At 47.9% G+C, this 14,457-nt stretch overlaps 1 protein-coding gene across 2 annotated transcripts in view; it reads left to right on the top strand.

The window, feature by feature from the left end:
* LOC119169872 (arginine kinase-like) overlaps positions 1-14,457 on the top strand; it is a 169,161-nt gene that overhangs the window by 132,966 nt on the left and 21,738 nt on the right. For both annotated transcript variants that reach the window (XM_075886510.1, XM_075886511.1), the window contains 2 exons: positions 10,261-10,484; positions 12,071-12,397. In XM_075886510.1, the coding sequence (XP_075742625.1) occupies positions 10,261-10,484; positions 12,071-12,397 (551 nt within the window). The remainder of the gene's footprint in view (positions 1-10,260; positions 10,485-12,070; positions 12,398-14,457) is intronic.

Raw genomic sequence — 14,457 nt, 5'->3', positions numbered from 1 at the left:
CACGGTGGATTAAATCTCGGCAAGGTTAGTCTGATAATGGTATTTCTCGCCGTAGCCCAAGAAGTAAGTTACCAAGTGAAAAGCTTGAATCAAGCTCCGTGTTGATGAAAATCTAAACGTTCTGATAATAAGCAACTCACCGAGGAACAACGTCACAGTGCTAGGCAAAATCACCTAAGTTACAGTATGCGCAGCAACCTACATCACCTCATATGGTAATGTAGGTTCTCTCACGCACACCCAAAGGTCGACGCCATGCGCATGCTCTCGCAACTCATTGCATGACCCAGCTGACCGTACCTGATCAATCAACCCGCATAGGTAATAGTGCGGTCCATGGAATAGGCCATGATACCACATTAGAAGACTTCCTAAAAGAAGTCGAAGTACCAGGCTACGAGGTCCTCACCTGCAAACGCCTCGTTGACTCCGGCGCAATGCTGCTCACAATGTGTGGCAAGCGGGTCCCACTCTTCGTCAACGCGTACGGGCAGGCTTTTCGCTACTACCTCTACGAACGGACTATTCCCCACTGCAGAAAGTGTAAAAAGACAGGACACGGCGTTGATGTGTGTCCACAGCCTCCTAACTAACCGAAATGACGAGTGTGCGGGGAACCAACATCAACAAACAACCACGAACAACCCTTGCTGCATGCTTTCCGGAGGTGACCACCCGATAGTTGCCAAACGATGCCAAAACCGGTATTTGCTGCCAATCAACTAACGCAAACCGTCTCGGCCAGCTCCTTTCGCCCTTTCGACCAGTCACCATCTCCCAGTCCCGGATGCCATAGCAGCTCGTCCACGAGTGGAGCCGTCCGAAAGAGTCGTCCCAGAAATAAGTCAGGGCCGAGACGAGGAAAATGAACGTCGCGGAGTGTTTCTGCTGGCTGGCAGCGAACTGCAGGCAGATGCAAGGTAGGGATAAACAAATGGTCATGGCCAGCATAGCGCTCCTCACCCGAAATCACCAACGGTAAGCTGGTCAGAACAGGTTTCTCCTCTCCCTGCTTCTCCACATTTTCCCCCCTGCCTCACAGAAGCACCAACGCAGCAAAAAGCACTGCAATTCATGTCAGTGGGCACTCATCTGCTCCCGACAGAAGTTGAACGCAATGGCTACTTCTTTAAGAGTGGAGTTTTCCGCTATATTGCAGGTAGAACTGCAGAAAATAAAGGATACTATTATGACAGAACAAACAGCTCCACTTCAACAATTATTTCATCAGGCTCGGCCACCCACTGTCTAGCAGATTGTAGATGTTAAGCAAGAGATAGCAGCTCCGCTTGGCCACCTACGTACTACTCTACCTGCACCCAAACGCTCCACGTCTCTAACGCGTGAAACACAGCGAACGCATCTTTACATACGCCCTTCCCGCTTCATATCACCATCCCGAAAATCCGCCCCAACTACCGTAGCTACCTGCAGTCTCACTCCCCACCACCCCCTATGAAAATTTAGTGCAGTCTGAAACGCCTTTGTGTACTAACGAGGCACCAATAACCGATGATCATGGCCAGAAACCATAGGTTAACGCGTGCCTCCCCTCAACTTCTGCGTGTATGGCAGTGGAATCGCAGGGGCTACCGTAAAAAACGCGATGCATTCACACGATTTCTTGTGATGCAGCCAAATACTCCTAATGCCATAGCATTCCAGAAAGTGAAATATACCTCTACACTTCCTGGTTACACCACATACACGGACATGACGAATAATACACCAGATCGCACAGCTACATTACTTTCTAGACGTGTCACAGCCATAGAACACACCTTTCAAAGCTCGTCCATCTCGCACGCACTTCTTTAATTGGTTCCGTGCTCTCGCTCCGATGGTATAGTCTGTATGTAGCGAACGGTTATAGTGTACAAAACGTTAGGAAGGGTGGCATTGATCATGAATTATCACAACTGTGCAAACTGGGCAAACACGTAGTCATTGTAGGAAACTTCAATGCGCCCCATCCGGCTTGGGGCTATGCCAAATAAACACCCAAAGGCCGACGCCATGCGCATGCTCTCGCAACTCATCGCGTGACCCTGCTGACGGTACCTGATCAATCAACCCACATAGGTAATAGTGTCAGCAGAGACGCATTCCCTGACCTCACGATATTAAAAGGGGTTGGTCACCACTCTTGCTGCAACATCATGATTATTTTAGGCAGTGATCACCATATACTAAACACCGAGTTCCAGGTAGCAGCCATGAGCACCACAGAACTTATCATAGAAAAAAAACAAATTGAGATATATTTTGACGTTATCGTATGTCCACTACCAGACAAAACTCTCTCTCTCTCTCTTGAAGCTTGGATCAAACAGCTGAAGTCCGATTTTGATACAGCTACGAAACGCATCACCGTGACGACGGAGACGCCGGTTGTGGACAGGAATCTGCTGCATCTCTGAGATGCCCACAGAAACTTGACACGGCGGTGCCAGAAGCACAACCGGAAACTTTGTCTCGAAATTGCCCAACTAGCTACTTACACACAGGCCTATGCGGACACGCACAATAGGAACAATTGGCATAACATCTGTGATCGCCCCAATTGCACACTTAGCACACCTCGTACATGGCGTATACTCCGCGCTCTCTTAAATCATAAGCAAACAAAATCATAGACTGCTAACTCAATCCGCACCATTTTCCGCAAATGAGGGCTCGACAACATCACACTCCCACACACTTACAGAAAAATATGTATCGACAGGCACTCGTCCTGCCTGCCGCGAATACCCACGCGTTCACAATACGTCTCTAGATGAGGACATTACAGAAGCCGAGATTAGGACGGCCTTTCAAATCATTCAGCGTAACACAGCACCTGGAGTTAATGGAATCACGTACACACTTTTCCGTAATTTAGATGACCAGACCATCAAACATTCAATCTCTTTTTACAACGAGCATTGGAATAGCGGCATGCTACCGCAGGACTGGTGACACGTAGAAATTACTCATTCTAAAGCCTTCCAAGCCACTGTCTCTCCAGAACCTTCGACCCATATCTTAACATTCATGTGTTGTTAAACTATTTCAAGGCGTTGTCCTCTTTCGACTGCTGCCGTTTCCTGAAGACATCAACTTTTTCCCGATACCCTCCTCGGCTACAGTCCTGGTATCTCTTCACAGGGTGAACTACTACAGCTTAAGAAGGACGTGTTGGATAGCTCCACATCAAGTGAGGTCCGGGCAGTTCTGGCCCTGGATCTGAAAGGTGATTTGGCAACGTCTCTCACGACCCAAGTTTTGACAATCTTGCTTCCTCTAAATGCAGCTCAGGTATCTACAATTACGTCAGGTCTTTCCTTTCACAGGGTTGCGCCAGGCAATTGCGCTCTGGATTGAGGGCTCTACCCAACGAAGGCCCTCTGTATATCACTAACGAATAAAAGATTATTTTCTCTCGCTCGTTCTATTGTTTCTTTTTTTATCATGCAAAGGCGACTGTGCACCCTTTCTAATAAGATGAATATATACCTTCCAGCCCAAATCTACAGTGGTGAGCACTGTTAGGGTGAACACGCGAGCGCGTGGCCGACGGCACTGTCAGCGCCTCGTTACGATCATCACTGGAAACATTGCGCATGCGCATCACGCTTTCCGCGAAATAATTGTTCCACCGCGCGCACGGCGTCATGAATGCACTTGTTCGTCATTTGCTAGCCGCAATTTTGTTTTCTAAGCCCATGCATCCTGCATTTTAAGATTTGTTCAAACATATGTGCTTGAACAGAACAAGACAAAAAAACTTATATCTATGGGGGCGTATCTATTCGTTCCCTTCAAAGTTGTGCATGCAGCGCCGTATATAAAACAACCAAACATGTATTGCAGCCATTCATTCTGTCGCCAGATCGTATTATGGCTAGGGTTCCTGATGACGAACGGCACTCAATTGTCGATCTTTCCCTTGAAAGGTTACTCCCAGCGGTATATTGGCGCTTTAGTTAATAGGCCCCTGAAGAATATGAACAAGATAATTCAAGCCTACAAGTATGAAGGTCGCATTCAGGGTGCACCCCACGCGCCCAGCCCTAAAGCTACCACAGACGATGAAGACGTCCTCATAGTTGCAGCTGCTGTTCGTAACCCTTTCTTGCCAGCCCCAACAATACGGGACGACTTGGATTTGGACGTTTCGGACACCACTGTTCAACGTCGCCTGCGTACTGCGGGCCTTCGCAGTCGCGTCGCCGCGCAGAAGCCACTACTAACGGCGGCAAACAAGGACGCACGACGGCAGTTCGCTGAGTTCCACGAAGCATGGACATCGGAAGAGTGGGGTCGCGTTATCTTTTCGGATGAGTCAACGTTTTCGACGCGACAAGAACAAAGATTGCGTGTTTGGAGACTACCAGGCACATGGTGAGGCAGACTTCCTGCTTTGAAAAGCAATTCTTTTAGTTAACGTCAAACTGCCACGCAGGAACGACCCAGACAACGTGCAAGGTGTTTCTGCCAGTGGGAGATCGAGTGTGAGCGTGTGGGGTGCTGTTTCAAGATATGATTTAGGGCCCCTGCAACGTATACGTGGAGACTTACTGTCGGAACAATACTGCAACATTTTGAACAATGTGCTGTTGCCATATGCGACCAGTTTATTCCCAGACGGTGATTACCTGTTCCAACAGGACCGGTCACCATTACACACGGTGCGGACTGTCAAGGAGTTCTAGGTGGAGCAGCACATGCAGCTACTGGATATCACTAACTGGAATGGCCTCCGAAAGGAGCGGACCTGAATGTGATAGAAAACGTGTGCGGCCGTCTGAAAGCTTCTTTGGCAAGGAAGCCTCTTTATTCTGCGACTTCGGACCAGTTGTGGGCGCAAGTCAGCAACGGGTGGGAAAGGCTGAAAGCCGATCGGGAATATGTTCCATCACTTTACGACTCGTTACCGTCCAGAATACGTGCAGTCGTTGCTGTAAGTGGTCACATAACTCACTATTAGATTTGCTCATGTTTTTATATTCGTTCTCATGGTGTTGTTTAACTTGAATTGCAAAAAGTGCAATTTTCTTGAATAAAAAGGTTAATAATTATCCCTCTTACACTTACGTTTTTGCTTCACGCGCCAATCTTCAAACCAAATGGACCTTGAAATGCAGAAGGTATCAGCTCAGCGAACAAAAAAATGCGGCTACACTCTAAAAAAAAGGGAGTGAGAATGGAGAAACGGGCTCCGTTCCAACGTTTATAAATATATATTTCAGTTTAGAAACTCGCCGCCGCGGCCATTGAACGCAGCCGGCCCGCTGCGGTTCCTGACACCGCGGCGCTGCAGTCGAGAATTGCGCTATCGTTGCGAGCGTCGTCTGCTAGCTCCAACGTTGCGCTTGCGCAGCGGGCTTAGCAAGCCTTCTGATTTTATTACGCCCGTTGCAGCTTTTAAATCTTAAGCGCTCCACTCTGGTGTGTGATGTTCTTAATGCGTGTCGCAACGCACCGCTGTAATATTTTCTACGCATTTGGAACATTCGAGGCCACAAGCTTATGCTTTAACTGCGCCCTGCATACCCAGCCCTCGTTTGGACCGGGTATGCCCAAACGAGGGCTGGGTATGCCTCGTCCTCACTAGTATTTTAATGCTTTGCATATATTTCTCGCTGATATTTTTACTGCCAGTTTCCCACATTAGACCAAAAAAATCACGCTTGCATGCAACTAAGGTGAAGAACACGAGACAATCAAGTGATAAAATTCAAAATGCAATCTTCTTTATTTACACACTTCAGGAAACAACTGTGCAATTTCAAACAAGTTTTACCTGCTTTCTCTCTCAATGTGTGCCAACACACATGGCACACATTCCTTTGTCAGCATTTGTCAAAACTGTACAGTCTTTGTGGTGCACAGCTTTAGTTCCTTCTGCAGATTTTCCGTAACCGCTGACCTCACTGCGGGTGCACCCAAGGCAGAATTTCATACTGTGCACAATTTGCACTATCGCTTCAACGTCTTTCTGGGAGCGTACCCGCACGTCAACAAGCGACTCTTGCAGCAGTTTTCCGTTCGCTGAAATAACGCAAGATCTTCTCGTATCACAACGCTCTTCATGATAGAGAAAACACCTGCGCTCATCCCTGTCTCGTAGAAAACTGCTTGCCGGCTGTTTTCTGGCTCATCTTCCACAATTGACAACTGCCAATTCCGAGGTAGCCGCAGTGAGGCACTGTTCTCGATAATGTACGCGAGATCAGTGCTCTCGCAATCTCTCGGAAGCTCATTTGGCTCTTCGGGAGCTGGGTGGCAAGACACAGTCTCTGCACGCCGACAAGCACTTGCTCTCTTTTTCGGCGACCACCGCCTCTTCGGTGCAGAAGACAGATAGCTGTGTAAGTTCGGGAATTGCGTCGGAACGACACCACTTTTCAGAGTCCATGCACTCCGCTCAACCTCCACCACTTCACCATTGATGATATGCTTACATCTTTCGTGATGTCTGCCGGTTGAAAGTGAACGTCGCACACCTTGCATATTTTGCTGAGCAACTTATCAGCGCGGGGAATAGCCCTTCGCCACCTGTCAAGAAGCTCGGGGTCCGACGGTGGGGCAAAAAAAAGTGCCGCTTGTCGGGGTTACTCCTATATCCGCTTGTGCAGCCAGGCACAAAACACGTCGGCATGTTGGCTGAATGTTATGGCATTTCACATGTGAAGCCTGGGACACGGCGAGGAATCGGACAGCACTTCGTGGGGGAGAGCGGCTGGCCTTGAACGCCGGCGACTTTGTTGACTGTTCGTAACAGCGAGCAAATCTATCATCGGCAGTTGCTTACTCACAGCACAAACACAGTTCAAAACCTCAAAACGAGAAGAAAACAACGAGCAAATCTATCGGCAGTCACTCACTAACAGCACATACACAGTTCACAACCACAATACGAGAAGAAAAGAACGAGCAACCCCACAGCACGACCCAGAAAACCATGGCCACTGGCACACCGAAACGCAGGCCTGCACCGGCCGGCCCGTCGGCACCGCGCAAAAGTCGACCGCAGCGCCCTCACACCCCCTAGGAGTAAGACGCGCCCGGCTTCGGCGGCGGAGTTTCGAAACTGAAATATATCTATAAACGTTGCTCCGTTCGTCCTTCGGCGCAGTGACTTCCTCCCTTTCGGGCGCTTTACCCGTCGCGCCCTCTCGCGGCAAGGACCAAAGGAGCAACGTTCCTCCTTCAGCGTTCAAGTTTCTCCTCAATCACGGGGGTCTTGCTCGCGCGTATGCGCACGCCAAGCCTATAGCCGGCCGCGGCCAGTCGCGAGCGATTGCTTTTACCTAAGATTGTTGTAAGCAATGCAGGAGTGACGTTTTCTTTTGTTTTATTAGTGTAGAGTAAAAGCCTCTCTTTTTTTATCGTCGGGCACTCGCACGATGCTCCGCACACTTCCGTGTGTGTCTCGTGTTGTTTCACACTACGAATTTGTCACGAATACAAAGAGCTCTGCTTCCCAAGCAGTCTTGCTATATCGATTACCTTAGAGTGTAAAAGAAAAATAATGATTTTTTTTCGGTGTTGACATACTTGGTAAGCCCACGCATTTTTAGTTTCGCACGGCACCAACAGCACTCGTGAATTCAACGACGCGCGTAAAAAAGCATCACAATTAATTTTTCATCATTCTAGAAAACCTGATACCACTGTACACTCCATGCGTGAAAGTACGATCATATACAATTGATAGAGTTATACGTGCCACTACCGCCATATGAATGTTATTTGCAGTTTACCCCCCTTCAAATACGGCCGCCGTGGCCGGAAGTCGAACCTGCGTCCTCCAGCATAGTCACACGACACCCAATAAGGCTACGCTACCACGGCAGGTGAAAGCACAAAGGGAAACAGGCTGCGAACTTTCACCGAGTGTTTATTCGCCAGGCTACGTTACAACCATCAGAAACTTTTTAAACATCATCATAACTAAACTTTCGTGAAAAGTGAACCAATGACTTCTGTAGGTTAAACCAAATTCTGAATCGCATTCGTTTTGAATTGCCCATGCCAGCACTGAGAAGTAGGAAGGAATTATGCACGCGTGCAGTATGCCTTTCTCGTCCATGATTCTCCTTTGTCGTGAGAAACTCAACACAAAATGCATTTCTAGTAACAGCTGTGCACATCAAGTAAGTACTAGCGCTCACTCACCTTTGTGAAAAGAGTATTCCGAATCCAGAGTAATAACCAACACAGCCGCAGCGCTAACAACAAAATTGTGGCACGCACTATGATTGCCAGTTGACTCGCGAGGCGAATCGCGAGAGGCATCTCAAGCAGAAATGTATGCAGACACAACATTCAATAAAGTTACAGTAAGCTTGCGCACTGCAGCGATAGTTCCTCCACTCAAGTATTAGAGCTGCCGCGACGCCAACAGCCACTGTCATAGCTCACGAAAAAATACCGTCGGATGCGAGGTCATCGCTTATTTCTTTCACAAGACCCGCGTTGTAACGTACGTATACACTGCTAGGACGGTCGTTACCGCATTAAAAACCTTGTCATTGAAGGGCTAGTGGTGTACTGTATCCATGGCTAACGGGCACACTTGTGGTACGCACGTAAAAAGAATATAAGCAAACGTTAAGACGAAGCAACTAAACGAGGTCGACGTGACCACAGAACGCCTACCACGACGGAGACGAAGTTTGGTCTGCATGCTGCGCCCTCTCCAAGTAACAAGAAGAAAAATAAACGGGACCTCCGAAATGGCTAACGCGCGGCAAGTGTTTGCACTCTCGAAGGCTTCAAGGAAAAAAAAGTAACTGTGGCAATGGTCAACAGATGGCGCAGCGTTCGGAATGCCGTGGGCATTCTATGCAAGGTTTGGGGGTACCCGCCTTCGTGAAAACCTGATAAGCTCTAGTTATTATTCCGTTCATTATTGTGCAATCATCGATAAACTCGCGTTTGTCTTAGCATCAGATACAATATATTTACGTGTGCGCTTGTTGTGGTATTGATACAAAACGTAAAAAAAAAGTGTAAGAAAACCTACTTGCAACTTGTGCCACTATGGTCAGTCGAAATTCATCGCTATATAAGCTGGCGCACTTTCATAGTAAGATGTGAGTAAACACGTCGTAGCGTGGGTCGTTGCTGTGAGTGGTTGATTGCGTACTTGTTAGCGTATATGACTGCGTATACTTGATGCGTGCTTTATGTGCAGTATGTGTCCATGTGTGCACGTGTGGTTATATGCATTGCACCAGCGCATAGTTAGGCTTCCAGTGTCAGTGAAGGTAATCCTCAATGGGCTGTGATGTCAGTAATACTGAATGAGCTGAGGCGTAAACAATTCGCAAGAGAGCCGTGAAAGTGGGTATGACAACGTACGTCGCGCCAGGCAACTTTTTTTAGTTTTGTTTAGTCCCTCGAGATGGCGCCAGCTACCACCTACTTTACGGTTATGACGCTTTCACACCTCCAGCTACTTATATAACGTTGAACATCTGTCTATCAAAGCTGCAATACTGAGTCGGAATGGTTTCGCTGCGATCGAGTCTATGGTTTGGAGGCACATCTCTTGACCTGTGGACCCGTAAACGCATGGACAAACTCGCTACACTATGTGAATCTGCGAGAAATAAATACAGCAAGCCTAGCATGCACTCTTCAGGTGAGGGCTCTGCAGTGTATATCCGTGTCTATCGGAGTGAACGTGGCTTCGCTGACCGAACGAAACGTACTTGCTCCGTCGTTCTCTTTCGCGATGTGTTCACCGCCACAGGTTCGTCTGCTTGTTTTTATAATCATTTCGTGCAATATCAAGCTCAGCGGGACCGTTTTTTGTAACTTTCAGTGCCGTGCACTCCTTATCAGTCGAGAATCGTTGCATTTGCTAAGCCTACTCGCTTCGCCGGGGGGCAGCCATGCTGATTTTCATAAGGAGGAACGTGTTTCTCCGTGGATGAAGGAGCAACGTTTCTCTATTTAGAGACGAACATTGGGGACATCGCCGTTTCTCCCTAAATAGAGAGAACGTCACTCCATTTTTTTAAGAGTGTAGCAGACGACGAAAAAGCGCATCGATGACGTGATGTGCGTGGTGGAAAAAGTGTTTCGCAAAGCACATGCTGCGCATGTGCAATGTTTGCAACGATGGCTGTTACGTGGCACTGATAGTGCCGTCGGCCACGCACTCGTGTGTTCACCGTAACAGTGCTCACCACTGTACGTCTTGCTTCACAACATTTTTTAGTGGCGTTCCCATAATGTGATGCAAACTTGTGTGTCTCCTTGTAGGCGTAGAGAACTTAGACAGCGGTGTGGGCATATACGCACCGGACGCCGAGTCCTACCGAGTGTTCGCCGACCTGTTCGATCCTGTCATCCAGGACTACCACAAATTCAAACCCACCGATCGCCATCCGCCCACAAGCTTCGGAGACCTGAGCACGCTGAAGAACGTCGACCCCACGAACGACTTCGTCGTGTCCACTCGGATTAGATGCGCCCGTTCTCTCCAAGTAAATATCTGTGGTCCATCTGTTCTTTTGCATTAATTTCAGCCCTAAAACACGCATTTTTATCGCAATACTTGATTCCAAATGATCCGAGGATTTTTTTAGCTTGTAGCAGACAACGTCTCCAAATTATCGTCTATTGTACGCTGTTTTCAACACCTGAACGCTTTTAAGGTTTTTATACTACTTGTCCCACATTCAGGCGTGCCTGAACCAAAATTGCATGCTATACTTGTTTCGCTGATATGTATTTCAGGAAGGGGGTAACCACACTTTACGTATTTTTGTGCTTGCATTTTGTTTATGTGCGCGTCTACATATACACACAAAGGTTAAGAACACACCGCTGCACATCGTATATATACTATGGTAGATGCTCCCTGAATCCTTTACAAAACCGCAGGCGAAAAGGGAGTGCATCAAAAAAACCGAATTCATTTATTCTTTTGGAGGTTAACATGACAGGAAGCTATGTTGTTAAGTATTCATTCTAAAAGACTAGTCATGCAAACACGGACACAAGAAAAATCTGAGTTCACCACAAACACCACGACTGTGTGTTGGCGCTTGTGCTTTCTTTCGTTTTTTGATATGGTTTCTGTTTGCATGTCCAGGTTTTAGATCTTTTCATAATGATTCACGACACTGCATTATGAATCCACTGTTTTTTGTGTGTTTTATGGTCACGAGAGACCCGTTCCAGATTACATTACCAACGGCGAGCTTAAACCTTCATCAATTGCGAAAGGAAGCACCCTTAAGCGTGTGTGCGTGGCTCTTTTGCCCCATCTCCGTTTTTTTCGCGGGAGAGGGGGAGGTATGGGACCTAGCAGCCAGTTCTGCTATCATCATGTCATCTCTCTCATGGAGGTGGCCGTTTCTACATTTACCAGACGGAAAAACTGTCAGGCACTCGACACTGAGTCGTTACGTTTAAAAATGCACCGAGCTAACACGCATTCACGCGACCGACTTCAGTGCAGAAATACCTTTTCAAAGTCGGGCATACCGTTCAGTCGCAGCTCAACAAAAATTGGTGAAACAAACGACCACCACAAAGTTCATAATATCTGAGGATGCGCTTTTGAAATCACCATATGATTAATAATGACAGACACCGTGGTGGAGGGCTCCAGAAATTTTGACTACGTGGTGTTTTTTAACATACGCTGACATTCCAAAACAGCGCATAGGAAACACCAGAATACTTTTGAAGATGCTTGTAAGGGTCACATGACTGCAGAAGATATTTTTCTCATCAGAAATTGAGTAAAATCACACTTTATGCATTCTTTGTCGCCATAATGACTTGCACTCGTGAGTCATTGTTACTTTATGCAATAAAAAATACTTGGCTATGAGGCTTTTGAAATGTCATTTGTGTTTGTAAGTTGAAACAACCGTTCGATTCCAAACGTCTCTTCTTCATGCCTAAATGGTGACAGAGATGTCAACTTTCCTTCTGAGGCCGTGTTGATTTTTTTGCTTAATGCAAGCATGACCCCTATTCTTAGTGCAAAGAACTGCCCCTGTAAGTGTTCAGCACGAGGCCACGCTGAGATGTTTTCTGTTGTGCGGATATCATGCAGGGCTACCCATTCAACCCTTGCCTGACCGAGACTCAGTACCGGGAGATGGAGATGAAAGTAGTGTCGACACTGAACTCTCTCGACGACGAGTTGAGCGGCACCTACTACCCACTGACGGGCATGGACAAGAAAGTGCAGCAGCAGCTCATCGACGACCACTTCCTCTTCAAGGAAGGAGACCGCTTTCTGCAGGCAGCTAACTCCTGTCGCTTCTGGCCCACAGGACGAGGCATCTACCACAACGACGCCAAGACCTTTCTTGTGTGGGTGAACGAAGAAGACCACCTGCGAATCATCTCCATGCAGAAGGGCGGCAATATAAAGGATGTATGTTGTTTTTCCGCCTTTTCGTGTTTCTTTCTCAAGCTTAGGTAGCAAAGCTCGGTGAAAAGAACTTTCGTTGATCCCTCCTTCATAGAATTCGGCATTGCACCAATTTAAACCATGTCCTTGGTGTGTTAATTGTTTGTTTATTGTACCATAACATAGGAGAGTTTGCAAAAATGTGTATTGGTGTTTGGCAGTTATAACCCTGTTCACCGTGGATGCACCAAGGTTTACGCTTGGTGGTACATCTACATCGCGACTATACTGGCGCCCATATTCAATAATTAGGCAAATCATTGTGGTAGCTGCCGACGTTAACCACAAAATTGTCATCAGATAAAAAAATGCCACGCGCATCTTCCCACGTAGAGAACTCCAGTAAATGAGTGGCAAAATGGTGGGAGTACCACGTGAATTTTAGGTATTGAGTATGCTTTAGGAATGCTTTATTGTTATTTCGTCTTTATTATTCTCATTTATTGAATGAAGGAGAAGCGTTGCCTTTAAAGAGTTGTGGTACGCTGATGCAGGGCTGTGCCCCACTACTGGTTCAAGATAATGTTGCTTTCATCGCACCTACTCGTGTCAAGCAAAGCGTCCAGTCAAGCGAAATTCAAGTAAAGACGCCCTTGGTAGAATTTAGAACGCGCGATTCGTGCCTACATGTACGAGGTGGCCAGTGAACGGTTTCGTACCGCGAGCACTCTTCTTTTTACTAGCAGACACTGCCTGCGTCGGCTTTGCGAGGTGAGAAAGGGGAAGAGGAGCGATAGTTGGCAGTCGCGAGCATGCGCAGGGTGGGTGTCGGCGGCACCGCCGCCGACGCGCGGCGTGCAATTCTCCTCACCTAAAAGAGGCGTGATACCCACAAGAGCATCGTATATTTGACGCAGAACTCTGTCTAAGGCCACCATTCCACGGCATGTTGAACTGGGATGGAGCACCACGGTTGGCTGAGAGGATATCACTGGCCTGTCGTATCACTCCTGTAGCCCGGATGGGGTTTTAAATTCGAAGCATCTCTTGTTCGGGTCTAACTTATTTCATCTCCTACGCTCCCCCTCTTGCCTCGCAACGCCGACGGAGGGAGCATCTGCCAACCGACGCTCGTTTTCCCTCTCCACTAGACATTCCTTTCTGCGGCATTTACTGCCATTAAGCACGCACGTCCCCCTCTCTCTCGTCTTCTACATTTCCCACTCTCACCTCGCAACGCCGACACAGGCAGGATCTACCAGTTACTTTCTTGATTGAAAAACATTACAGCATATCCACGAAGTGCATTATGATTCATGTCATGAATGTCATGACTAACACTTCGTGGTTCTGCAGCTCTTGCGGTGGTTTCGTTCACATGGAATGCTGCAAAACTGGTATGGTATGATTGAATGGCGAGCACAAGCGACAGACCCTAACATTAAGATCCTCACATGCGTGTCATGTAACAACATGACTACATGCTACGCTCATGATGCCATCGCGGAGGTTTCCCTAGCTTCACATGTACCAACTCGGTATTGCGTGCCGCCAATGGATGACGAAGGTATGTGACTGGGGATAAGATGATATTCATGAGATGCGTGTCATGTGAGAACATGACTACATGCCACAGTCAAGGCGCCAATACATTTCCACGTGACGTGGTGCGCATGCTCGCGGCGTTCATTTAGTCGCGTCACGCCGGCGTTGCCACGCCAGGCACCGGTCCTGCCATATACTCGCTGGCGCGCGCCGCGCTGCGTTGCTTTCACGCATGCATGTTTCAGCGCGTCCAGCGTCCGTCCGTCTCGAAAAGAGGGAGACGTAGTGTTGTCTGAGTAACGCATTGGCGCGAAATTCAGCATGTCGCATTTCGCGCAGGTTGCCGCCGGGCCGCGCCGAGGTACGTTGGTCGCGCCTGGCGTCATGCTATAAAGTGCTCGCGTTTTTTTAACGTAGCATCACTGTTCCGAAGCCTCTGAAGGGCTTCACCTCTCCTCTTTTTTTTTATCGATAAATGTCTTTACTCACTGTGCCCAGCGTGCGCGCGCGTCCACGCTACATTGGAGTACATTGGGCTT

This window comes from Rhipicephalus microplus, chromosome 2 (genome assembly GCF_043290135.1).
Source record: "Rhipicephalus microplus isolate Deutch F79 chromosome 2, USDA_Rmic, whole genome shotgun sequence".
Taxonomy (NCBI): domain Eukaryota; kingdom Metazoa; phylum Arthropoda; class Arachnida; order Ixodida; family Ixodidae; genus Rhipicephalus; species Rhipicephalus microplus.
Note: the sequence above shows the minus strand (reverse complement) of the source record. Positions and strands in the feature narration are given on the sequence as shown.